The following is a 26783-nucleotide window of genomic DNA, read 5'->3' on the forward strand; positions in this document are numbered from 1 at the left end:
CACAAGTACAGTGTGACTGATGGCCACACAGTCAGCTGTTTTCTATTTGTTGTTTGTTTTGGATTTGGAAATCCAAAGATGATTACAGGTTTTCTCTTTAGTTTCTTCAAGATTGTGCCAAGTGCTTTATAGAACCCGCTAATTCAATTCCATTATCTCACCAATTCTCAAACTTGAAATGAAAATACGTGTATTATCAAACATTCTGCCCAAATTACACAATCACTTTCTACAGTGCTCATGGAGACATCCTTCTCCACATGAATTTCTTAAGCAAGTTAGAATACTAAGAAGTGTCCACTGCAATCATCCAGAGATGGAAGCTGCTGTTTACCATGCTCCTGTCATCCAAAATACCCCTTCCCCACTTGGTTCATAGCTCATTGGGGCAATATTCCCTTCCCCAATGCAAGTTAGGATAGTTTTTCCAATGGGAAATGTATAGAGGCATCTTCAAGACTTGACTGGCCCAGGGGACTAAAGCTTCAGGCTCTGAGAATACCTTCCTGGCCATCCGAGACAGACATGAGGAGCTCTAACCATTCTTTTTGATGTTTCACTGGTAGATTCCAATGGGTAAGTCAGGCTAAATCAACTCAAGACATCATCCATGCTCCCCTTCCTGAATATCTTCCCCCTCCCCATGCTATGGCTATGCAAAACTTTTTAAACTGTTGAATAATCTTTAAATATTTCATTTTCCCCAATATTTAGTCAAAACTATCAGTGGACTTGCCTGAGTCAGGCACCACTCCTAATAACTGGCATTATAGGTAGAATAGCCTTAATACCTTTTTAAGGAAAAATGACTTTTTCAAAAGATCTTTTGTCCTTCAATACTCTCCTGAGAGGCATGGTCAAGTGGGTTTTCCACACACCACTGGTACCAATTTTCACCACTCACACATCACAAATGAGTCAATTTTAAGAGTAAAGAAAGCTTTTTATGAATGGATTGAGAAAGGGGACTTTTCATTCAGGCAGATCACTGAATGGGAATTTCATAAATCTGTCTGTCCTGAGTAGCCAAACTTCATAATTTCTATTTTTTGCATTCATCTGTTGATTCACTCATTCTTTATATTTACCTCCTCCCCATCTGAGGCATCTGGCGAGGTCATTACCGGTCCCCAGAGGCAGGATCGCAACTGGAGGATGCTTGACTATATTTGCCTTTTCTGTGGAATGGGAAAAGAAACAGACAAACACACACACACACACACACACACACACACACATGATTAAGTGAAAACAGGACAGTGTGTGCACAGGAGAATCACACATTTGAAATAGTGACTTTTAATATTAGTATGTAGAAGAAAATGAAGTTCATACACATTCACAAGATTTACCCACATACTCACAAAATACAAATAAGCATTTCCATCATATCTCCCAACACACATTAAGCTCCGCTAGAGCAGATTTTTTTTGTTTTTGTTTTTGATTTTAGTTTGATTTTGTATCCTTGGTCCAGACTCATGCCTGGCATGCAGTAGTCATTCAATAAAAGCTTGAGTTAATATGTATTCTGTTACATAAGACAAAAATATCAGGTATAAATTGTCTGATATCTCTAAGAATCACAAAAAGGACAAGAAGTAAATAGAGGCTCACAGATTCAACTCATTATGCCTACTTTTTCATTAAATTATTATTTCCACCTGTACACAGGGATACCTTGTGCTCTGTTCTCCAGACATCCTTGCTGGACGTAAGTTGAATCCTACTACACATACATCTTTGTAACAGACATTCTCGAGGAATTAGATGATAGGAAGAGAAGAGATGGTCATGTGTGGAAAGGGAGGGATGACAGATGTGTGGAAAGCCTTCCCTGCTCCTAGCCTTCCATGTCAGAGAAATGGAGCCCACTTTGGTGAAGTTTGAGGAGGACACATAGGAATGAAAGTAGCAAAGATGGATGGGCTGTGATCAGCATCACTGAAGGAAACTTCCCAATGTGTGAGATTGTAGATCTCCGTGGTGATTGGTGCGTAGATGAAAATATGACCAAGGCTACTTGATCTACATTTTCTTCCATGCTACTACATTTGTTTTTTTTTCTAAACCAATGTCTTTTGACATATTTCATTTGAGAAGTAGAATTAACTGAAGACGAAATTTGGGTTCAATGTCACTTCTTCTGGTGGTCCCTTAGGTGAGATGATTTTGCCTGGGTCAAAGGGACTCAGAAGAAAAAAGCAAGAGGAGGATCTTTGAATTGGATGCCTTTTTATGAGATGAGCCTCCCTCCTGGGACTCCCAGGAGCACAGCTGTCTGCTTGAAAAAAAGCCATTTGAATCAATCTCAATCACCTGAAGGTCTGGATTTCGCAAAACAAAAATCCCCAACAAACGCCAAGTGCTTCCAGTAAAATTCATGTAGCAGCTGAAGGATGCTGGGCAGTGTACACACTGCTTACTTTGTAATGGGGGCTAGAACCCAGATGCAATGTTCTTCTTTCATCATGATGTCTGAATCATAAACTTCAAGATGCCAAGATTTGAATACTGGACATAAAGTGATGCAAAAATGATGCAAAGTACCTCCCTCATCACAGAACCCATATTTATGAGTGTGAGGAACGATCATGTTTGTGTTCAAGTCTGAGATATCTAGAGGAAGGTTCCCAGCTTGCTAGGGAGAGACCTGTAAAATTGACTGGAGCTTCTGAATGAATCGCTACGAGCACCGCTGAAGGGTGTGTGCACATCAAGGAATTCAAAGATCAGCCAAAGAAAACAACAGATCAGAGGAATTCAGATCCACCAGATGAAAGGCTTTGAGAAAAAATGGATGCTTGGGGCTGAAGTGAAATTTAACCAATGACCACTGAGCAACAAAAAGTTCTGACTCTTTGAATTTTGGCTTAACGGGCTAACCTAGCAGAAGTTTTTGTTTATTTTATTTGCTTATTTTTTTCTCAGTTTCTGTGGGCTCTGTGGCCCATTTCTCTGAGGGGCCTGAATCCTTGGTGAGCTACCAAACAGGTACACAGCCTTGTTAGAGAGTGAGAGATGAGACACTCCGGACCACCTTCCCTCCATTTCACAAGTCAGACTCAGTATCTGCCTGATGTGTTTGCCTGAGGAATAGATGTCCCTTTAATGTAAGGAGAGAGTTTAACTGTGTGATATGATCACCTCTCTCATTGATTTCTGCTATCAGTATGTCAGGCAAGAAGCTGCTGCATGCCTGATTGTAAGGATGGAAAAAGGGGATGATACATGGGCTGGAGGGGCAAAAAGATGCTTTAAGAAAAGAAGAGAAAATCATTGGGGCAGAAATTTTGAGAAATGCCATTAGCTTCTGTTCAACACATGAAAGATCTGTGGTTTCTTCAGTGAGCACGTTCTCTCCACCACCAAGTAATCAGAGACCTTCTGCAACATGGAGGATGATCTTCAAGAGTTACTGTGACCCAACAATTCCCTCAATCTGATTGCCACCACCTCTCCATCTCCCGTAGACACAATACTTCTGTCTTTCTTACCTATGCAGTCCAAAATCCAGCCCACTGTTCCATCTCCACCACACGCCAGGACCCTGAAGTCAGGAACATCTCGGAAAAAATTTAACCTGAAAAACAAAAGCACTTTGAAATTAAAAATTCCTGTTCTTTTATTCATTTGTGCAATGCTAGAACTGAATCTGATGAAACATAGCCTTAACCACTTGAAGACTGAATATGATTTTTGATCCATCTTACTAAGAGAATGGTTTGTTTTGTTGCTGTGGATGTTTCTGCCAGCTAGAACCAAATGGGAAATTGCTAAGTACAAAACAAAAAGCAAGAAAAAAACTTAGAGTCTGTGTTATTGCAATATTTTCTTTCTGTCAATTTTGAAATGCCAAAAAGAAAGTGATTTGATACTGTCAGCTCCCAATAATCTGCCCTAATGGATGGGGAACGGTGTTGTAGGTCTTCTGTAGCAGCAGCAGCAGCAGCCTGGTTAAGGGCCTTAAGTATCTATGCCATATGAGAATCAGTTGAAAAGAGGGGATATTTAGCATGGAGGAAATAAGTTCAGGAAAGACCTAATAGTTGTCTTCAAGGCCTATAGACTGTCTCATAGAGCTGGCATTGGGTTTGCTTGTTGACCCAAAGATTAACACCAGGAGCCATGACTGGAAGTTTTTAAAGATAAAATTTAGGCTTGATCTATGTTTGTGTGTGTTTGGGGGAAGGGGTTCTTAAAATGCAGAGGTATTGTGAGAAGAAATGGGTTGGTCATGAACTCTTTGTTAGTGGAGATCTTTGTTCAGAAGACAGAAGGTCTCTGGTGGGATCATAACAGTTTATATTCTTGGTTCGGTCTAGATTGGATCACATGGTCTCTGAGGTCCATGCTCATTCTAAGATTCTAGGATTCTGACAAAAATATCTGATACTTTCTCACTTTTACAACCCACCTTAAGACTCACAAATGCTATTCCTACAACAAAGCTCAAACTGCCCAGCATGTCATTGCTAGTGAATCTGTCCATCCGGAACTCACCCTAAGCTTTCTCAAGCACCAAGTTGCCACTTAATGGTGAATGAGCAGACCTCTCCATTACTGCTCATACGTGACCTACCTGGATCCCAATATTGACTATAGCAATAAGGCACAGGTGAACACTGGGTGGGAGGGGGGAGGGATGTAAATAAAGACTATTTTCATTCCCCTCCCAAGGGCAGCAAGGTGACCTCTCTGATTGCCATTCCACACTAGTACTCCTATGGCACGTTAGCCAGAATGTGAACCCAAAATGAGGACTGAAGCTCTTCCCAATACATTGACTGCTGCTAATCCCAGGAAGACTTGACTTTGTTCCTAGATCTTAAACATCTTCTGCCACATTTCTACAGAGGCCCCGTTTTTAGCATGAATTCTTGTGTTAAAAGTGCTTCATCTCGGTGATGAGGTACACACACCCTGCTCTGGTGAAGGTTACAGTCCATCCTGTGCAATTCTCTCCACAAGCTCCCAGGAAACCTCCCTTGAAGATGGACTGCCATGCTCCAGGCCTCCCTCTAAGTGTTTGAACAAAGTGTGAGTAGGACCCAGGGCAGAGTTTGACCCACTCATTTGGAATATCTTACTCTCAATACCCAGTGGGGCATTGACTTTTCCAAACAAACATTTGCTTATGTCTATTGAAGAGCTTTTAATTTTTAGAAAAAATATCATGAATTATTTCTAAAGTTCTTTAAGGCATCTCTATATATTTATTATATAAGGATCAGAATTACTGAGAAAATTGTAATCTATTCTTTAACATGTTCATTGCAAGCAGATTGCCATGTTCTACTTGTGTCTACCTGATGCATTTCATTTATTTTTGTTAAGAGAAGACACTGGAGAAAATAAATTGAGAAAATCACTGAAATGGACCAAATACGCTTCCATACTGGAGACAAGAGAATTAGTCATTCTAAAGAGTTTCCCCCATCCCTTCCACCGTAGCAACTAAATCTGACGGCATCATCCATGTTGGGTTTTTCCTGAACACTATATATGGAACACCAGTTTGCCCACTGATTATACAACCAACCCTTCCCTACAAGAAGGGCATGGGGATTTGTGTCAGGTTATCTCCTATCCACTAATCATAGAGCTGAAAACAGTTGTCATCTCTTGTTATCTTAAGAATCTAACAACAATTGTAAAGGAAAGTTATTAGAAAAGTGACATGGAGATGGAAACCATTGTGCTATAAGAAATGATGAGCAGGATGCTCTCAGAAAAGCCAAAGACTTACATGAGCCGATGCAAAGTGAAATGTACTGTGTACTAATTAGGGAAATATTGTAAGATCATCAGTTGTAAATGACTTAGCTATTCTGGGCAATACAACCATTCAAGACAACTCTGAAGGACTTAGGATGAAAAATGTTATCTCTCCATCCCCATAGAGAGATCTGATGGTGTCTGAATGCAAATTGAAGCATACTTTTTTACTTTATTTTTCTTGAGGCTTAGTTTTGGGTTTGTTTTCTTTCACAACATGACTATTATGGAAATGTTTTGCATGATTACACATCTATAACTTATATCAAGTTGCTTGCCTTCTCAATGAGGGGATGGTGGTGGGGACAGAGGGAGAGAGAGAATTTGGAACTCAAAGTTTTGAAAATAATGTTAAAAATTGTTTTTATATGTAACTGGGGAAATATAAAATCCTAAATAAAAAGTAAAAACAACTGGCACAGACAGATTAGGAAGTATGTAATAGTGACTAACCACTGTGAAATCCATCCTCCACCCCACTCCTTGGCTGATCTTTGAAAATAGCAACATGTAGGGTAGGATTTAAATGTATGGTAGGAATTAAAGTTAAATTTTTAGGTTTGTAGTTAGTAGATTTAGGCATAAAATATATTCAACCTAGAAAATATTTATATATAACCTATATCTTCTCCTTCCACTTCCCCTCTTCTGTTTCTTTATTCTTCTGTCCTCTTCCCTTTTCTCTACCTCCTCTTAATATGTATGCATATGCATATATATGTATAGATGTGTGTGTGTATACATACATATATACATGCACAAAGTATAGGAGTGCATATATATGTGTGCATGTGCATATGTATGTCATATATATCATATAGTCATTTTTACATAGACATGAATGGTACATAGTATATTCACATATGATCTTGCACAATTCAGTTTTAAGATATTTTCCTTTTGACAAGGTTAGTCATCTTTGGGGTGGACGTGTCTAATCTTTCTGCTGGATAACTAATCTGAATGTTAGACATATCAAGTTCCAATATTCATTCGTGATTCCAGTATATCTAAAAGTTATTATTAATAGCTCTGCACCAGAGTATCATATCAATTATTTGAAAAAATACATATATATTTCCAAATTACACATTAATCAAACAATCAGAACATCCAGTGCTTTCTTTAATATCACATAATCACAGAATGTCCACGGTGGAAGGGACTTCATTAGCCATCCAGTCCCATCCACCCCCTGCCCTCCATGTCAATTAGAACTCCTTCTTGATCAATGGTCCTATAGACTTTATTTGAGGAACTAGAATGGGAGAAATCTCATGTTGATCAAGGCAGCACATTGTACTTCTGTATAACCCAATGTGCTTACTGTGTGTGTGTGTGTGTGTGTGTGTCTGTGTGTGATTCATACACATTTATAAATAGAGGAAATCATTCTTATAAAAGAGAGAACCTTAATGATGAACTAGAGGACCAAATTCCTCTAGTCTTGAGGAATACATTTCAATGGATTTGAGACTAAATTAGCAAGTAGGTGCCTGGGAGCTAAACAGGCTAAAAATGATCATTTTCTTTTCTGAGTATTAATCTGTTACCTGAGCCTGCAACTGTTTTCTGATTCACAGAAGGCTAGAAAATCAATTTGACTCTATGCATTAGCCTTTCTCAGTTGTGATCATATGACAGTTCTCTAATATCTTTCAAAAGTGACTGATGTACGTGCTATGAAATGCTGTTGGCATTCCCTCACCCTTGCCTGGCTTCCAACTAAAATCCCACCTTCTACAGGAAGCCTTTCTCAATTCCTCTTCATTCTAGGGCCTTAAATTTTTAAATAATTTCCTATCTAAATCCTCCATATAACTGGTTTGTGTATATCGTTTTGCTTTGTGTCTCACCCATTAGATTGCAAGCTTCTTGGGACCTTTTGCTTCTTTTTCTTTTTGTATCTTTCATGCTTAACGCATTACCTGGCACATAGTAAGCACTTAATAAATGCTTATTGATTGACTGACTGACTGACTGATCAAGGGCAACACAGATCATGCCTTCCTGCCTTTGGCCAGCTTTCTATTCTTTCCTGACTTACAGCTAGGCTTTGTTTTTCTACCTCTAAAATGGCCTATCAGCTTACCAAGCATTAGTCCTAGGGTCCCTAGGGCCCTATGCCCAGGGCACTGTGAGATCAGAGTCTGGAAGACCCTCCAGCAGAGGGGGCACCTCTGTCTCCTTGCAGTTACATGTGATAAGCAGGACCACTAAACGTGCTCAGAGCTGCTCAGTGTTCAGAGACTTCCTCACGCTTGGGTAAATGGAGAAAGTGGATTCGATCAGCAAATTATCAACAGATGATGCTAACTGGCTTTTGATCTTGTCCTACCTGAAGGTAAGTCATATAAATTTAAGGTATACGTTAAAGATAAATTGAGATGGGTAAGGAGTTTGAAGAAATAAATCCAAACTAATATGAAATGAGCAGGGTCCATAGAGCCACCAGTCCTGAGAACAGTCAATGCGTGAAATCTAATCAAGGATCATTCCTATCAGAAACTAACATCCTAACCACTTGCATTTCTGTTGCATTTTTAAACACTTATCAATATTTTTTCACAACTCTATCAGAAAAGAATGGATACAGTATCACTGGATTTAGGTTTGGAAACTCCTCCTAGATTATTTAACCTGCCAGCCCCTAAATCTAAAGAAAAGGAAACTGAGATCCAGAAACAGTCAGTGACCTGCCCTACATTATATAGAAAGTGAACATCAGACCTGAAACTGGGCCCCTTCACGGCAAATCTAAAGACCTTTCTGGGGTTATGGCAGGTCGGAGGCTTTCCTCCCACCTGAGCCTTTCAGTCACGTTTGACTTCACCTTCTTTATTGGGCTGTTTCTCCATCTCATTGATTCCCTTTGTGTTCCTGGTATCCAACATTCCCACTTGTCTCCATATGTATGTCTGTGCCCTCACTGCTGGCATGCTCCTTCTCTCTACCCTCTACGTCTTGGAATCTAGTTCCCAATAGGTCTTACCACAAATGCTTCCAACCTCTCTCCACACACAGAAGCACACACACACACATGCACACATACACGCACGCACACACACACACACTCCACCTTTTTCTGATTCTCCCAGGTCTGAGCACTTTGATTTATTGGTCCTTTGTCTTCATTTTGTCTTTACTTATTTGCCAATTGCCTCCCTCCTTTTTCTTTCCCCATCTTTCCTGGAATTCTGGCCTCTGAATCTCCAGCATCAATTACCGTGGCTTTATCAAAACTGTTGCTGAGCAAATATTTGTCTTACTGAGTTGCATGAACAGAAGAGGAAGTTGGAGGAAGGGAGGGGACAATGACTCACCCAGATCCTCACAATTAATAAATATCAGAGCTGTAACTTGAACTTGGGGCCTTTGACTCCAAGGCCACCTCCTATGCCCACCAGGCTGCCCTGCTCTCAATAGGTGAAGCTTGTCCTGCTGCCCTCTCCATGAATCTGGCAGATCCATGACTCAATTTTATGGTGGACCAGTTGAGAATAGTCAATAGGAAAAGTGGGCAGACCAAATGACCAAACTGGTTCCCTTTGTTTCCACTTCCCCTGGTCAGTTTTATAAAAAAGAAACATCCACTCCACAAACTAAATAACTCCTTTGCCCTAATGCCTCTATGAATAATAAGCCATATTTGAAAACTGAGATCTCCCTGTTAGTGGATGACAATGAATAATAATTATACAATGAGTTGGTGAGTATTGCAAGGGATCCTTTGCAGCTCAGGTTCTTTTGATTAGTGGCATGATGAAAGACCTAAACGGGCAGATTTATGGTTAAACATGATAATGTTCTAGGTGAAATTCCCTGCTCTTAATCTGTGAGAATTCTGGACTATTTATAGCTGTAAGGGGGAGAGAGGCTGGTTCCATCTTCCTCAGTTGGACAGAGAATTCACCCTTCCTCCATCCTTTGTCCTTCATTTCTTCCAACACATTTGGATGAGAAAAAATAGTGGAAACAGGATATTAGCCATTTTGGTAGCTGGGATCTGTTTTTGGTAGCTGATATTACACTTTTTTTTCCTAGTGGTCTGGCTGGTGCATTCAAATCACATTATTTCTAGGTATATCAGCCTGCTTATTTAATTAGAGAATATTAAATGAATTAATGATAATGACATTAGCCTCAGACTTACCCTGGCATAGGTCCATTTGTAGCAAGACTATAAACCTGGCGAGGATTTAAGAGGTACTGGAATTTTCTGTAGATTCTGTGAAGTAGAAAGAAATCAGAGGGGAAAAGCAGTTATTTAGTGATATGAAAAATTGTATTACTTTTAATTGTATTAATTTTGTCAATAAATTCTAGCATGTTGTTAGTTATTATTCCAAAGTCATTTTTAAAAAGCTATATATTATTAGGACATGATAAAATCTCAGAAGCAAAGAAATTTTAAGCAGGTTCCTTTTAACAGCAGCAGAGGAGCTCAGGGACCCAGTAACAAAGTAATCAGACGGAGTCCCTTCCCCCAATAAAAGGACACCAAAGGATCTCAATTTGCAGACAATTACATGAATATTTTTAAAATACTACTGGAAATATTTCCCCTCCTTAAAGATATTTTAAGGCCAGTTCATTTTGAAGACAGAATAAATGTTTTTGCCCTAGATATTGAGTTGCTTAAATGCTTTATCTAAATACATCCTGGCAATGACTAACAGTTAGGGGCACCTTGCCAACCTAACACGCAGGGAGAAGGCACTAGCCTCTACCCAAACGGAAGCTGTCGTGATTGTGCTCCCATGTCATGTATGTTTGTAAAAATGCGTTTTCCCAAGATCTCCTTTCTTGAAAAAGACCTTGATCTCTAACACTTGGCTCTCAAAACGTGAGACTAATTCAGCAATTCCTTTTCACAAACAGCAGTCCATCTATGAGCAGCATGCCAGCCTCAGATTGCTCTGCCACCATCTCCACCTTCCTCCAGGTCTTGAGGTAGAAGGCTGACTGGTGGGCTCATATGCACTTGTAAATGCATATGACAGTGTACTTAATATGACAAAAGTATCATCAAAGGAGTGGAAGAATTCCATTTTTGAAACCATAGACCAGGAATGATGGGTAGGAATATATTTCCATTATATTCCAATATATTCTCAGGCTTTACTGATAGATCTAATGAATTGATAACTAAAGCATCAAACATGATTCATGTTATTCCTGGATATTAGTAAGAAATGGGACAAAATAAGGAACACAACGGATTTTGTGAATAAGAAACAAGGTTGTCACCTGACCTCCCCAGGATAAAATGCCCATATTTGCTCATGAGTATTGAGGGTGCTGCTTTCCTATGTTTGGAATAGACTACACTTGTATAAATAGCTCCGTATATGGATTCATATTCTATTTCTTCTACTTATTCCTTGTGTGATGTTGGGCAAGTGACTATCTCTCTGGGCCTCATTTTCCTCATCTGAAAAGATAAGGGATTAGGTTCAATGGGCTCTAAAGTCTCTCTACTTTCAATCTATGATCTTATGAAGGATTTAGGCTACTGGCTCCCAGGTCAGACACATGAATCGCACAGCCACTGATGAGTCAGGAGAAAAGTCACAGCAAGTGGCTGCCAAATGTAAGAAGGATTTGAACCTATGCCTATTGGGTGACCACCTCTGGGTCATTCACATGTCTGTGAGGCTTTTACCTAATAGGAAGAAGTCCTTGTTTCCCTACATGTGAAACTGTACTTCATGTAAGATGAGAGAAGATGCTTCTCATGACCCAGTTCCATGCTAAAAGCCACATGACCCAGAATCATGACAGAAAAGATTCAATTTTCTACTTTGGAGGAGAGGTGCACTGTGAGTGTAAATGACAACAGGAATAAAACTAATAACCCAGTGGTCCTTGTCAACTCATCTGGCATGTCTGCCATTTAATCTGGTAGTAGGAGGATTGATCAAAGTCAAGAGGGATGTATGTGCACAATCATATGTGCATATCAATATTATTAATAACAGCATTAAATAAGCTGTCTTAGAATTAGGCTATTATCATAAACCAGACTTTTTAATTCACATTTTCCCTGGATGTAACACCAATCTACAAAATTTTAAGAATATTATTTTAAGACAAAACAATATCTCAATGTTCATCATCTCAAAACCATGTGGAATAAAAAGCTCTCAAGATAAGGAGCCTTAGCTGGACAAATGAAAACATCATAGGGACAGAGTGAAAATCGTATCCTCCTCCTCCTCAACGTCAGCCTAGCTACTACTGGAATTTGTTCTGAATATGCCTTCAGTATGTCTAAAGGGTAGGCATTTACATCACCATTATTTTAGGTAATTGCCAGAGCCAATCATTTTCTCAACCTGGCAGAACATTAAATACAAAGGAATACTAGACCAAAGATCATGTCTTTGAACCACGTCTAGATGACCTCCATTGAAATGAGTGAAAATAAAATGAATTATTATAATAACAAAAACTGTTGGGGCATGTTTGAGGTTTCAAAGAGGCTTTATGGGCATGTTTATGGTTAAACAAGGTCATGGTACTCTATGAACCACTGCATACAAAGGACTGCTGGAACGTTCTCCATTACTTCCACAATTAGCCTTCAATATCTCAGTTTTATTTCTAAACACATTAATTTTGTTGCTGAGTACACAGCTCTTCCACAATTTAACAGTCATTTGTATTGTCTTTGGGGGCAAAGAAGGAGAGATGAGGAGGAAATTGGGTGGATTCAAACAGTGGGAAGGAATCTTGTGAGCTTCCCCTCTCCCCATCACTCCAAAAAATAATATTTGGGTATAACACCATTCTAATGCAGTCTTAGTCCTATTTCATTCAAAATCTGATGAGGTGAAAGACCTTCAGGAAGAGAAGACAACTATATAATAACAATTCCAGAATGTCCAAATTAAGAGACAGGTAGAGAAGTGCACGTGAATTGTCCAGGGCTAAGTAACCCTTTTATCTAACTGTCTAATTAATCATCCTCATCCTCATCACCATCATCATCCTCATCATCCTCATCCTCATCACCATCATCATCACCATCCTCATCACCACCTCCATCATCGTCGTCACCATCATTATCATCATGTTGATGACAACCAGCATTCCTAGGACTTATCCTGGTACGCTCAGACAAGACCAAAGACCCAATTCTATGTTTTCCTGGGATATTTAATAAAGGAAAATGGGAAAGTAGAAGAAAACAAGGACAAGGTCACTCGTATTTCGATGGCACTTTAAGCCCCATCAAAGGCTTTTCTCACGAAAACTTTCTGAAGTGGGTCCTGAGAGTCATTTGCCTTTTTCTTAAAGAAATTGAGTCAGAGAAGAGTGAAGCCAACAACACTAGAAAGGTCAGGGCTGTAGAAGCAGGAAGTGCAGCCACACTCCTCCTTGGGCCAGGTTTTTGGTATCAGGAACATAAAGGAAGAAGAAAGGTGAAAGAAAGAACAAAGAGACAGAAAAAGGGGCAAAGAGAAGAGGAAGAAGAAAGTACACAGGGCTGGGTCTGAGTTTCTAGCAGAACAGTTCAGAGAACAGGGCATTCAGCTCTGCTCTATTGGGAAACCAATGAATGGCTCTATGGAGAAATAGTGGTAGAGTCCCTGACTAGATGACCAAAGTGTATGTGGAAATTCAATCTCTGGGCTTCCAAACTAGTGTGGGAGGATTTCACTGAGTGCTTTTGAAAATCTAGGGGAAAAATACCCAAAAACCCTTACTCCACAAAATGACTGCTATTCATTTACTGTTAAAAAAAAACCTAGCCCTAAATTAATCTCAATGAAATTTCATAATGAAGAAATGCAGTTTTCAATGGAGAATATATTAACAACTAAAGACCTGACATATACATATATATGTACATATATGTGTGTGTAACAGTATTTTCTGTGTTTTACATATAGGCATATATAATATTTTATGTGTAGGTAATTATGTATAGGCTATGCAGATATAGATAGGATAGTTATCTAACTGTAGTCCATTCCTTGTTTTCAAAGAGGATCAATGACATCCCAGGGTGATGTCTTTACTTGGGCATGAACTGGATTTAAGTGAGACAGAGTCACATAAAATCTTCAGCCTCAGTCTCTCATCCAGAGTCATTGACATTCAGTGTCAGGACAACAATCAAGACAACTCTCAATGATCCAGAGTACAAGGCATGACCTTGGTGTCTTCAGCGTCAGACCAAGCTGCGCAGCGGCCTTCCTGGCCTTTGGGACAAATTGCTCTATTTGCCCATTCCACTGGGGGGAAGTCTTTACAAGCTTGGGGTAGGTTGAGGTCTGGTGGTTTCTCTCCACCTGGTTTAGCCCATATGCTGAACTGGTTTTACCAGGGTGTGGCTTCTGCCCATACCATAGCTTCTTGAAGCTTCAGGTGAGAGTTGAGTGGATGAGCAGCCCTGTAAAGGGGAAGGTGGGGTGTTCAGGGATGACTAGCACCTCTTACATGAAAGCTTTCTTAGATCTATCTATATCTATATATAATATATAATGTGTGTATATGTATATATACTTTCATCTGTCTATCCATCTATCTATCCATCTATCTATCTATCTATCTATCTATCTATCTATCTATCTATCTATCTATCTATTTATCTGTCTGCCTGTCTGCCTGCCTGTCTGTCTGTCTATCTACAGCTCTTACTTTGTCTGGTTTCAACTCCACAAAAACCAGCTGCCTTTCCCTGGTGAAGCTCATCACCTCTAATCTCCTCGTCAGGCTGCTCACTCAAGCCTTGACTTATATTACTTACCTCCTTCAGCCTCCTTTCTGCTCTTAAAGGAGGGCTGGAAGGAGGCATCTCAAACTCCTCCCAATTCTTTCCTTTACTGAGGGTAGAAACAGTGCTTTGGAGCTCACTTCACTCTGCATCTGCTACTCTGCTGGGTTTTAACTCCAGGGAACAAGATCACCTCATGCAGCACACCCTCAGCGTCCCCTTCTCACCCCCTCAGACTGTGAGCTCCCGGGGGGCAAGGATGGTTTGTCTCTTTATGAATTGTATCCTCAACCCTTAGCATGGTGCCTGGAACAAGATAGGTGCCTAATAAAGGTGAATTGAATTGGACTGGAGCTATAAACACACGCATATATATAGATATATCCCCAATAGACATACATACACACATACATAGGCTTCCAAAATTTACTATATAGATTTAGAGAGAGAGAGAGAGAGAGAGAGAGAGAGAGAGAGAGAGAGAGAGAGAGAGAGAGAGAGAGAGAGGAGAGAAGAGAGAGAGCCTGCCTAAGAAGGCAATACAATTTTATATTATGTCATTTCCAAACCAGTGTGCACACACAGACATAATGAACAGAATTCAGGAAACCCCAGGTTCCAGTCATGCCTCTGACCCCTCCTGACGGGGGCCAGCCCTGGGCAAGTGACTAAAGATCTCAGTCCCCTTGGACAACTCTCTAAGATGGTAAACTACATACCTCCTACTCTCTGCTTTGGTATGGGGAGTTCCCTATATCAGAGTAATCAGAGGTCCAGTCCCTATGTGCACATACATTTGTACACACACACACATATTTGCACAAGGACACACATATACATAAATACTAGAATATCTACATATGCATATATGCACATATGTATGTATGTGTATATATACCTGCTTATTTTATTCCCAATAGTTGTCTACTTAAAGTGAATGAAGCCCCTGTAGGGATGGGGAAGGGGCCTTCTTTCCTCCAAGAATGTTTACTGGAAAAATTCCTCCAGCTCTAGGACATTTTGTATAGCCAAGCATTGAATGTGCCCCAACTCCTCAAACCCTAGTGGTATGGAGTGGGGACATGACCACGTTTTGGCAGCAGTCAGACAGAAAGAGAGGTGCCATTTTGACACAACCCAAGGAAAGGAAGGGGCTGGGTTCTTTGCTGAATGGTGGAGGCAGAGCAGGCACAAAACAAATTCAATTGGCTATGGTGAAAAGCACCTTCCCGGGATGTAGTGTCCTAAGACAAAGCCCCAAATGGTTCACCCTCATTACAGATCTGCTAACAACTGTGATATACATACTCTCCAGTCAGTCCTCCTCTTGAACAGCCCATGACCTTATGTCATTTTTTTACATAAATGTACATCGATGTTCTCTCTATAGACGTAAATACACAATCCCTCTGCTTGGCCTAAGAGTGGAAGAAGCATAATGACATAATAATGATCCTACCCGCTGTGGTCATGGATCACAGGAAACAAAAGTGAATGATTTGTGGATTATTTTAATAGCATGAAATAAAATACCGAATCCTGAACTAAGGCAATAAAAAAGTTCATAAAAATCCCCATTACTATATTAAAATATCTCCAGATATAAAATAACTATGAAAAATGGGGGAGAAATCAGACCAAGACTTCTCTCACAGATTCAACCAGAGTTAATCACAACTTGGACATTTATTTAGGGAGAGGGCCTAGGCATGTGATTTCACTAGAACAGGGAACTTCTGGAAGAGAAAACTACCTCCACAATGTATGGTATCCTCTTCTCCTGACGTTGAGATTCAGAGGGGCCATGCACACTGACAAGGGCAGGATCACACAGTCAGGGAATATCAGCAACAGAACCTGAGCACACGCCTTTCTGGATAGGAGGCCAGGTCTCTAATCATTATGCCACATTACCTCTTGGGGCATTCAGTTATGTCATTAATTCCAGTGATGCCACCTCGCATCATAACGTTCATGTCAATGCTTTTATACACATCTGACCGACAGAACAAGAAGGGCCAAGAACACAAACCTTTCTCCTTGCTTCCCACCACTTTTGGGGTTGACAAAAACCAACAGTGGGTGAGTGCCAGGAATTGGAGTAATCTAGGGGAAAAAGAAAGACAAGGTCATTAGTTCTTGTGGTCTGGTCTGGTAAAGCAAAATCAAATGAACAATGGCAAATCAACCTGGGGTGCCGGACTGGAGAGAATGAGCACATTTAACAATTGTGGCATGGAAAAATGAAGGAACAGGAGTAGATATATTAAGAGGTGGGGTCACTCCAGTACTAACCTCCTCTGTGACCCTGGGCAGGCCACCTGACCTTGCTGTACTTCTGTTTTCCACAAAACAGTGGGTTTGAATTAGAGGACCCCCAAAGTTACTTCCAGCTCTATAGCTCTAATATCAGACTGTGATTACTGGCGGTCATTGTCAAGAAGTGGGAAAACCATCAGTTTTAGAATTAGAAGATTCACTTCTGGTCTCTGTCATGTTCCTCTTCTATAAAATTAGGGAATGACCTGTAAGATCCCTTTAGGACTAAATCTAGAATCTTATGATTCTAAATTCTCTAGCTGGTCTTAGCCAAGTCTTCAGGACAGGGAATATAGGACCAGTACATGATAATAGGAAGGAGGAAATGCCAAAGGTGGAATAGAAGACTGGTCTAGGCTCCCCAAATGGTGGCCTGATATGGACATCACATGAGGAAAAGGCATCACAGTGAGGGTGCAGGGGCTTAGAAACCAAACTCGATCGAGGTCTGGCCAGGGCTGGTCAGCAAGTTAGGACCCCTCTACATACTTATCCCCAAATGTTGATTTTCCCCATGAGTTTGAAGAAGAAACTTTCTGTGAGCTCTGACTCTTGCCCCTCACTCTCCTTGCCAACATCCTTCTTCTCAGTGTTTTCTCACCTCCTTCTTGACAAGCTCTGAGTTTCATTTATCACTCAACTCAATTTCCTTGCTTTTGCCTTGATTCTTATCTTTGACAGCTCTCCATGATTGTACTTCCAGTCCCCTCTGGGATTCACTTTTATCCCTCCACTTTCTCATCCCATCATTCAGAAGTGTCTATTTGGTGTCCAGGAAACTCTTCCCAACTTGTCTGCTCTAAGTTAACTTTTTAAAAAATTCCTTTTAAGAGCTTATCCTAAGATAAATGTCTGGAACATCTGCTGTTATTTGCTGACTATACCTATGACAGTGGGATATTCACTAGAGAAGAAGAAATAAAAGACAACCAGGCACTGGGTACATCATACCAATTATCCAGAACATATTATGAATGGTAGTCACTAGTCAGAGCCTTCTATAGAACAACTGAAGGGCTTACATGGTCAATCAAGTGCTAAGCATTGGGCATTCAAAGAATCACAAAAACACTGTCTGTCCTCAAGGAGCTTACCTCCTAATGGGGGAATACAAGCAGAAAATCAAAAGGTAGATACAAACACAGAGAGAAAAATCTTCATTCTTTATTCCTTAATCCTCAGTGCCTAGTCCAGGGCCTGCTGATTGATTGGATAGGAGGAAGGTCATTAGGGGCTGGAAAGGCTCAAATGGGGGAGGGAGGTGGGATAGAACCAGGGAAATCCCATGCTAAAGTGAAATTTGAGCAGTCTTGAAAGAAGCCAAGGATTTCAAGAGGCTCTGGGGAAAGAATGTATTCTTGGCATGGCATGGCATGGCATGTCCCTGCAAAGGCCTGGAGAGAAGAGATGGGATTCTCCATGAAAAAGCAGCAGGTGGTCAGTAGGACTGAATCTCAGAGTGCATGGAAGGGAGGGGAGTGGGCAAAGACCAGAAAGGTAAGAAGGGGGAGATTGGAAAATTCTTAAATACCCCAAGAAGACTTTGTATTTGAATCCTGGGGGTAATTGGAAGTTACCTAAGATGGGCCTTGCCAGGCAGGTTGTAGAGCAGCTAATTTGGGATGTAGGTGAGATGACATGACTGTTCAGGTCCTTTCTGGCTTTTAGGGTTTGGACATTCTGGTATTTTATGAAAATGGAACTCGTCCCACAGAGGATTGTGGGAAAGAGAGAGGGCAGTGAAACATTTTCGTGTGGAGGTCTTTTAAAAGTACTAGTTGAATTCCCAGGAGGAGGAGGAGACTTAGGAGTGAACAAGCTGTCCTCTCATATATGGAAGGGAGATTCAACTTGTTCTGTGCCATCATATTGGCTTGTCATTTCTGTGGCACTAAACAGTTTGTGAAGTGTTGTATATACCTTATCTCAATGACTGGTGCCTCACTCCACCCTGGGAGGTGGATACTACATGTATTGCCATCACTTCCATTTTATAGATAAAAAAACAGGCTGGGAGAAGTCCTTGATCACACAACTGATGTCTTCTGACTCCCCATCCTCTCCACCATGCTGCCCCTCAGCTGTAGCAATAGCAGAATCTAATAGGTCAAATTTATAAGGAGGAAGATTTTATAAAGCCAAGTATTGTTGTTTGTCCTTTGTTTCCAAAGAGGACCAGTGACGTCGTGGGGTGAATGCTTGCCTTGAGAATGCACTGGATTTAAGTGAGGCGGAGTTGCACAAAGTGTTCAGCCTCACTTTCTCTTCCAAAATCATCAAAATCCAGTGACAAGACAAAAATCAAGGTGACTGGTGATGACCCGGGATGCAGTGGAGGAATCTTGGCATTTTTAATGTCTAATCCAGCACTAGGCAATTCACAGTGCCTGCTTCAGCTGCTTTCATGGCCATTGGAACAAATTGTTTTCTTCTGCCCATTCCACAGGGGATGTCTTCACATGCTTGGGGTAGACACCCCCTAACTTGACATTGGGTTTGAGTCCTTTCAGTTACCCTTAGTCTGGTTTAGCCCATCTGACATGATGCTTTTACTGGGTTATGACTGCCATGCATGACTGCCAAGGAGACACCAAAGGTAGATGAGCAGTCCTCACATCAGAGGAGCTAGTCTTGCTGTATGCCCAGCTCAATGTAAAGCAGAATTTTCTGACTGTATATGAAAAGGGACATACCATTCAGATATCAGTTTTCCTATCACTGGGGGTAGTGGTGGGGTATTTAATTAGGGGCAAGTGGCATAATGGTTGAGGTGATAATAGAAAGAATTCATAGAAAGAGACAAGGGGCTGATTGTTAAGGCTTCTTCCAGTTTGGTATAATTCAATGGCAGCCCTCCCTCAAAACAAAGTCAAGTGCAAGTCATGTCATCATTTCTCTGATGGCATGGTCTCCTTCAGCAACAAAAGATGAACACACACACAATAATGCAATGGTTACACCAAGGATTTTTACCCTGAGGTCAATAAATATGTGAGTTCATCTTTCATACATAAATTTGGATAAATGCATTTTAACATAATTGACTTGCTTTATAATCCATGCTTAATACTGAGAGGGGAATCTGCAGACTTCACCAGAGGGCCAAAGGGATCTAGTCCATCACATACAAAAAGAGATTAAGAACCCTTGGTCTATACCAACCTAAATGGGACATGGAGTTTGTGAAAGGCAGGGGCTGGGCAAAAGTGGAAAGATAATTTCAACTCTGACTTGGGAAGAGCCTGAGATTTGTAGGGAACAGAGTCACTGTGTCTTTTCTGTTTGGCTTTGTTTTAATCAAGGAATGAATGGAATGAAAGTATGAAAGCAATGTCTTGGGCCTATCACGTAACAGTATCACAAAGTATAAAGTGAAGGAGGAAGGTCCTGGAAACAGGACGCCTACAAGATTTGATTATGTCCTAAATTGGAGTAGGACCATGACAATGGTGGAAAAGGCCCAGAGGTCAGAAGGGGAAGCATCGACAGAACTCGTGACCCATTGGCTAAGGAAGCAGGGAAAGAAGTCATGGGGGATACTATATTGGCAAGGAGGAGGGAGGGCCTACCTTTATCCCTATACACACCAATACCTTGGCAGGAATGCATGGACACGTGAACACTTTTATGATATGTGATGAGATAAAGTAAGGGTAAATCTTACACAGACATGGAAAGACATATCTATCCTGAAGAGCCACAAGGGATCACCATGACAGGATACATACGTACATGCATATATGTTAATATGTGTGTATATGCATATATAATATGTTTATGTATACATGTGTATATACATGTGTGTACACATACACATATGTACATGCATAAGTACATATATATGCATATACATACACACATATGTGAAAATCATAGGTCATGATCACTTTTCAGAAGGCAAAGAGTAAATGATAATGAACTTGGACTGAAAAGAGGAATGGAAAATGGTGCCACCAGACAATCAAAAAGCATTTATTATGCACTTACTATATGCCAGATTGCAACATCACACATGTATTTCTGGGAGTGATTAATCACAATCCAAAGCTGGCCTGTTGCTTTACCAACACGGATTGGACAAACCATTTCTACAAGGAAGTCTTGTGCATCCCTGGACCAAAATTCATGAAAAGTCAATGCTTGCTGACATGGTGTAGAAACTTTCCTTTGTACCTGGTAGGTGAGCTTATGCTTTTTCCTTGTAATGTGTCCTGATGGAATAACCTTAGTGAAGTCCAACCCTATAGGCGTGTTCTTGGGATAATGAAAGAAGGGCCTTCTAATCTCTAATGGCTTCTGTTTAGCCATGGAAAGCATGAAAGAAATGGAGGTCTGGCCTGAAAAGGAACATGAATTGGAGATTGAATCCATGATTTTTCCACTGAGAGGGGAGTCAACTCTGAGGAAGCAAAAGTGAATAGTTCTGCTTGAAACTCAATGAGTTGGAGGAGAAAGCAGAGTATCCACCAAGAAACACTCTCATCTTGGGTAATAACATTATCTAGGGAAGCCATGCTTTTCTCCAACAAAAGTCTCCTCTGGGAAACTTTCCTATAATGGAGAATCATATGACTAAGAGCTCTATCTTCAAAAGTCCATTTTGGGGCATCTGTGCTATCAATGGCACCATGATGTTTTCATGGAGGATGCGCATGTGGATGTTTGCATCTTTTCCATTTCAATCAGTCCTTGCGATGTGTTACCATGTCCATAATCTGTGATCATGGGTATTAGGGGTAAACCTCTGCCCCAGTGATGACAAAGATGAAGAACCCAACTACCTCTACGTGAAGTCCCCTAGGACGTGGGTTAATTAATGAGGCTCATGCTAAGGTTATACATGATCTATTACTTCCTCTAATTAGAAATAATAATCCTGATCATTACGCTGGTTAGCTAGAAAGGAGCAAGATGAATGTTCTTAACTATGATTAATCACCTTCTCTAAGCCGCGCACATCTCTGCTGTCAGTGAGTTATATGCAAACGCGGCTGCAATTCAATGCTTTCTCATGATGTATTTTTTTTAAAGCTTACGGATTAAATTAATTTTCTGGCAGTTCTTTTTCCTCAATCTTGATAAAGTACTGCCATTTTTATTACTTGAAGAAGTCCATTATTAGCAAAACAGCAAAATAATCGATTTCTCTCTCCTGTGACTTTGGAAATAGCTAGGGGCTGGACTGGGTCCTTTCTCTTTCCTCTTTTTGCCTTTCATAACTAAACAATACGAACACTTCCATGTGTTTCTGTCCATGTGATTAAATTACAAACAAATTAGTTTATGAGCTTAGAGACCAGTTCAAAGAAGTCCAACACGCTGAGAATGCTGATAATACCGTGTACACTGGATTTAGCCACAACCCTTGCCCAAATTCTGGTTAATGCTACTATTACCTGGATGACGGTATGTCTATAAAAAAATAAAATAAAATAAAATGCTAGCTAGCACGTGTACAGCACTTAGATGATGTTCCAGACACTATGCTAACTGCTTTACAAGTATGATCTCATTTGATTCTAATAACAACCCCGGGGGACAGGTACTGTTATTATCCCCATTTAATAGTTGAGGCAAATAGAAGTTAAATGACTTGCCCAGGGTCATGCAGCTAAGTGTCTGAGGTTAGATTTCAGCTCAGATCTTCTTGACTCCAGGCTCAGTGTTCTATCACCACCCCATTACTTTGGGGAATGAATAAAATCAAAACGTTTTCATGAAAACAATGAGGAAGATGATATTAAAGTTAAGGGTTATTTTTAGTTACAGCAACTTAGATGGCTACAGATTTAGAGGTGGAAGCAATCTTTGAAAGCATCTAGTCATTTTTAATGACAAAATGAAGGCCTATAACGGTTAAGTGACTTGTCTAAGGTCACACAGGTAGGACATGGCAGAACCAAGCAGAGGAGTTAATTAGCATACGTGAAGATGGAGGTGATCTACAGCTGATCACAGTAATTATCAGAGTAAGTTTTCTCACTTACATGGATGATGTATCCTAGGAGCAAACATATATTAGCATAGGTGTCTTCAATATTTTATATGTTGGGTGATTGTATATTATATATGTATATATTGATAGAGAATATAAATGTAAATATATATATATATTTCTATTTTAATGAAATAAAATTTTGCTTAAACTCACGAAAACCAAATAACAAAAACCAATATCTATTCTCATATTACCTGAAGCATTTGTTTGTATATTTTTTACTGTCATGAAGATTCTAAAATCTGATTCTTCCCATACTCATACGGAGTTCTCAATAGGCCAAAACCCCATGCTGAAGACCCCACAGTGCAGGGGTCTGCTAGCCCACTAGAGGTTTGACCATCATGAATACTGAAGCTAGATCAAACAAAGAACATTGCGATATTCACCTAGAAGGTAGACGTTTTGATCCATTTTCTAACTAGACCCAGGAGACTCCCTCCCAAATCAAACTCAGGGCTTACACCAATGGACTGATGACTGGAGATGAATGCCCCAAAGAGGCTGGAAGGAACAAAATAAAAATATGGTGATGTGACAACAGCAATAATGATGGTGGTGGTGACGTTGGGAGGCAGAAGAAATGCCCCACCTGTAGGCCTTGCCCATCCACGGTCACTGAGTTGGCTCTCTGCATTTTGCTCTTGTCCCCAGCTTTGTTGGCCTGCTGGGAGGATTCATTGTCCTTGTTCACGGTTCCTTGGCGATCCTAATAGAAGGGAAATAAATATGCTGCCTCATCTTCATAAAATAATTTCATTTATTTTTTTCTTGTCCCAAAATGAAATTGAACTTTTAACATGGTTAAGAGCAGCTGATTTTACCTCACTCCATTGGAACAGGTCCTATTAATACCATTGATAGCAGTTTGGACAAACCATTAACAAAAAAAAAATTAAAGAAAGGGGAAAGAAAGTTAAACAACCTTCCTAGTCAGGATTCTCAAATAAAAGAAATTATGGAAAATCTCACACTCGATGTATTTCATAAACTCTCAGTGTAATTGGCTTGTGGTCTACCTATTTCAAAGGAGATAATCCAGGAGGGCTCCTCAACTTCCAGGTGATGTTTTAGAAATCCTCACCTGTCAGTTGAGGGGATGGACAAGATGATCTTTCAGGTTTTTGTAGTCTTAAATCTCTGTTCTAGGAGCTATTTATTATGGTGCACATTTATTGTTCAGCTGTTACAGTCGTGTCAGACTCTGTCCCTCCATTTAGGGTTTTCTTGGCAAAGATACTGGAGCCATTTGTCATTTTCTTCTCCAGCTCATTTTACAGATGAGGGAATGGAGGCTGTATAAAGTGACTTGCCCAGGGTCACACGGCTTGTAAGTCTCTAAGGACATATTTCAACTCAGAAATGACTTTCCCTGACTCCAGGCCTGGGGCTCTATCCATTGTGGTACCACTTAGATGCTTAAAGTGGCCTCTAATTCTATTAAAATATGCATGGGCACTGCCTTTGTTTGCCTTCTTAGCTTGAAGACATTTTTAAAAGTCCTACTTTTTTTAAAAAAAAGGCCCCTTGCTAAATCTAGCTAGGAGTACAGGACAAGCCATTCTCTCTCTCAAACTGATCAGTGTGGTCTGTCTCTACAGGAAGAGATCATGGAGATAGGGACCCAGTAACTGGTCCAGTGGTTTCCTGGGCCTTCTCCTTGGAAGGGGTATGTTGGTAGAAGGACCAGCTTCCCTGAAAGCTTGGATTTAGAGAGTTCTCTGAATAATTACCTGCTCCCCTGGAGACTCAGCTTTGGCCCTCAATGTGGTAAATTGCTAGCAAATGAGCTCTTTGCACAGCTAACAAATATCTGCTCTCAATTCTCACCCCTAAGATGATCAAGCAATAACAGGAGAGGAGATGAGTTATCTTTTTGGACTGAGTGGCATGTAAAATTATGACAGTATCTGTTAACGAGTCCAGGGATCATCTTTCATCACTCTGGTCAACATGGACAAATGACAGCTAATAAGTAAGACCAGTATGAGGTAGCAACTTGCTAAAAATAGATAGAGCCCAGTGCTTAATGTCAGAGGAAGCCTGGGTTCAAATTGCATTTCTGATTTTTTTACCCTGCTGTGTGACTTAGCACAGTGCCCAGAAGAAGGGAAAGAGAAGATTTATTAAGGGGCTATCCTATATGAGGCACTGCGCTAAATACTTCATGAATAACATCTCATTTCATCCTCCCAACAACCCTGTGAGGTCAGATTGGAACTCAGGTCTTCCTGATTCCAGGCCCAGGGCTTCATACAATGAGTCATCTACCTGCCTGGCACATAGTAAGAACTTCATAAATGCTTCCTGGTGGAAGGAAGAGAGTCCTATCACCTTCTTGGCACAACATTTCCTCATAGGAAAAATAGAGCCAATTAAATCTGAAGTACCCCATACTAAGGGATGCCTTCAGAGCCAAATGAGATAATTATGTACACGTGTGTTCGTCCTTTGTTGCTGAAGAAGACCATGCCATCAGGGAAATGATGACATGACTTGCACTTGACTTTGTTTTGAGTGAAGGAGGGCTGTGCGGGTCACCAGCCTCACTTCTCCTCCAGTGCCATCTGAATACAGTGACCAGATATTCATCAGGATGACTGGAGATGACCCAGGATGAGGCAGCAATTGGGGTTAAGTGACTTGACCAAGGTCACACAGCTAGTGCGTGACAAGTGTCTAGGGTGAGATTTGATCTCAGGTCCTCCTGACTCCTGCACTGGTGCTGCACACAAAGTATTAGGTGAAGGCAGATGGTTTGAAAAGCTCTAGGACGTCTCACCACCTCATGGGGGCTTTTTTGTTCAAACTGTGGTTTCTGTGGTTGAGGGAAAAATGTTTTAAGGTGTCAAACACAAGGCCTGTGCTGTAGGGTCCTTAAGAGGCAGGGAGCAACTGTGAGCAGGCAGGCTCACTCCTACCCAGACAGAGCCAGACTTCAGGCATCTCTGGAGAGAGACCTGGGAGAATAGCTGAAGGACAGGGATCTTTGGGCTTCATATGCAGAGAATCAGCCTTCAGGTGAAGCAGATCCTGACCACCTGTCTCAAACAACCAAGGAAGCAGGTTGATTCTCCCACCCCCGTCCACTTCGTCCATGAGAAATGGTCAGAAAGCTAAGTAAGAAAACCACTCCTGGAAGAAAGAAAAAGGAGGGAAGTGAAGAGGAAGGAAGGAAGGAAGGAAGACTTTGGAATTCAGAGTTTTTGTTCAGCAATATCTATATATGTATTGAGTATGTGTGTGTATACATACCTCCATACACCTCCATACACAATATTCTCTTTAAAATGACTAAGGGAATTATGGTTTTAATTCCCAGGAAATAGTTTTTAGAAAGTTGAAAGGCACTCCTCTATGGGGGGAGAAAATCGATGGGATGCAGGCCAACAAAGATGGTGGATGGCCCCATCCCAGCAAGGTTGTCTGAACATCAGCTCTCTGGGGTTTGGGGTTCTCCAACATTCTAAGTGAAGAATCTGCCAAGCTGGGGTCCTGGGGGTCCACGACCAGCCCAGAAGTGGCTGGTCACAGGATATGCCATGTCCAGTTCTGAAAGCATCACTACGATAACAAGGGAAGGAAAAGGAAACAACAGAGCCTTTGGAGCTGCTGAGCACAAGGAGCAGGCCCTGCCTCCAACAAAGGCTGTGCTTAGGTCTTTCAAAGCAATGGGGCTTTGCAGAATGTGCAGGTTTATGTATGGCGTCTGCGTGTGTACATGTGTGAGTGTGTGTGTGTGTATGTGTGTGTGTGTACTGTGCATGACTGTGTTTGAGCTCAGCACAGGAGAAATACAGACAACCCACCCTCTCACTGGGCACAAAGCAGCAGCCATTGCCCCTGAGCCTCTGTCACTCAGGCCCAGGCCAGACAGGCTATACCAAAGGTATCCCCAGATCAGTCATAGCCAGAGCCCAGGCAGGAAGATTTCCCAGAAAACTGTGGCTCTTTACACATTGG

The 26783-nt window shown here is 40.9% G+C and overlaps 1 protein-coding gene across 8 annotated transcripts in view; it reads right to left on the minus strand.

Moving 5' to 3' along the window:
• DGKB (diacylglycerol kinase beta) overlaps positions 1 to 26783 on the minus strand; it is a 686362-nt gene that overhangs the window by 361780 nt on the left and 297799 nt on the right. For all 8 annotated transcript variants that reach the window (XM_072650808.1, XM_072650809.1, XM_072650812.1 and 5 more), the window contains 5 exons: positions 23413 to 23529; positions 16536 to 16609; positions 9932 to 10006; positions 3498 to 3583; positions 1089 to 1178 (listed from right to left, as the gene is read on the minus strand). In XM_072650808.1, the coding sequence (XP_072506909.1) occupies positions 1089 to 1178; positions 3498 to 3583; positions 9932 to 10006; positions 16536 to 16609; positions 23413 to 23529 (442 nt within the window). The remainder of the gene's footprint in view (positions 1 to 1088; positions 1179 to 3497; positions 3584 to 9931; positions 10007 to 16535; positions 16610 to 23412; positions 23530 to 26783) is intronic.

The sequence above is a fragment of the Notamacropus eugenii genome, chromosome 3 (assembly GCF_028372415.1).
Source record: "Notamacropus eugenii isolate mMacEug1 chromosome 3, mMacEug1.pri_v2, whole genome shotgun sequence".
NCBI classification, from domain to species: Eukaryota; Metazoa; Chordata; class Mammalia; order Diprotodontia; family Macropodidae; genus Notamacropus; species Notamacropus eugenii.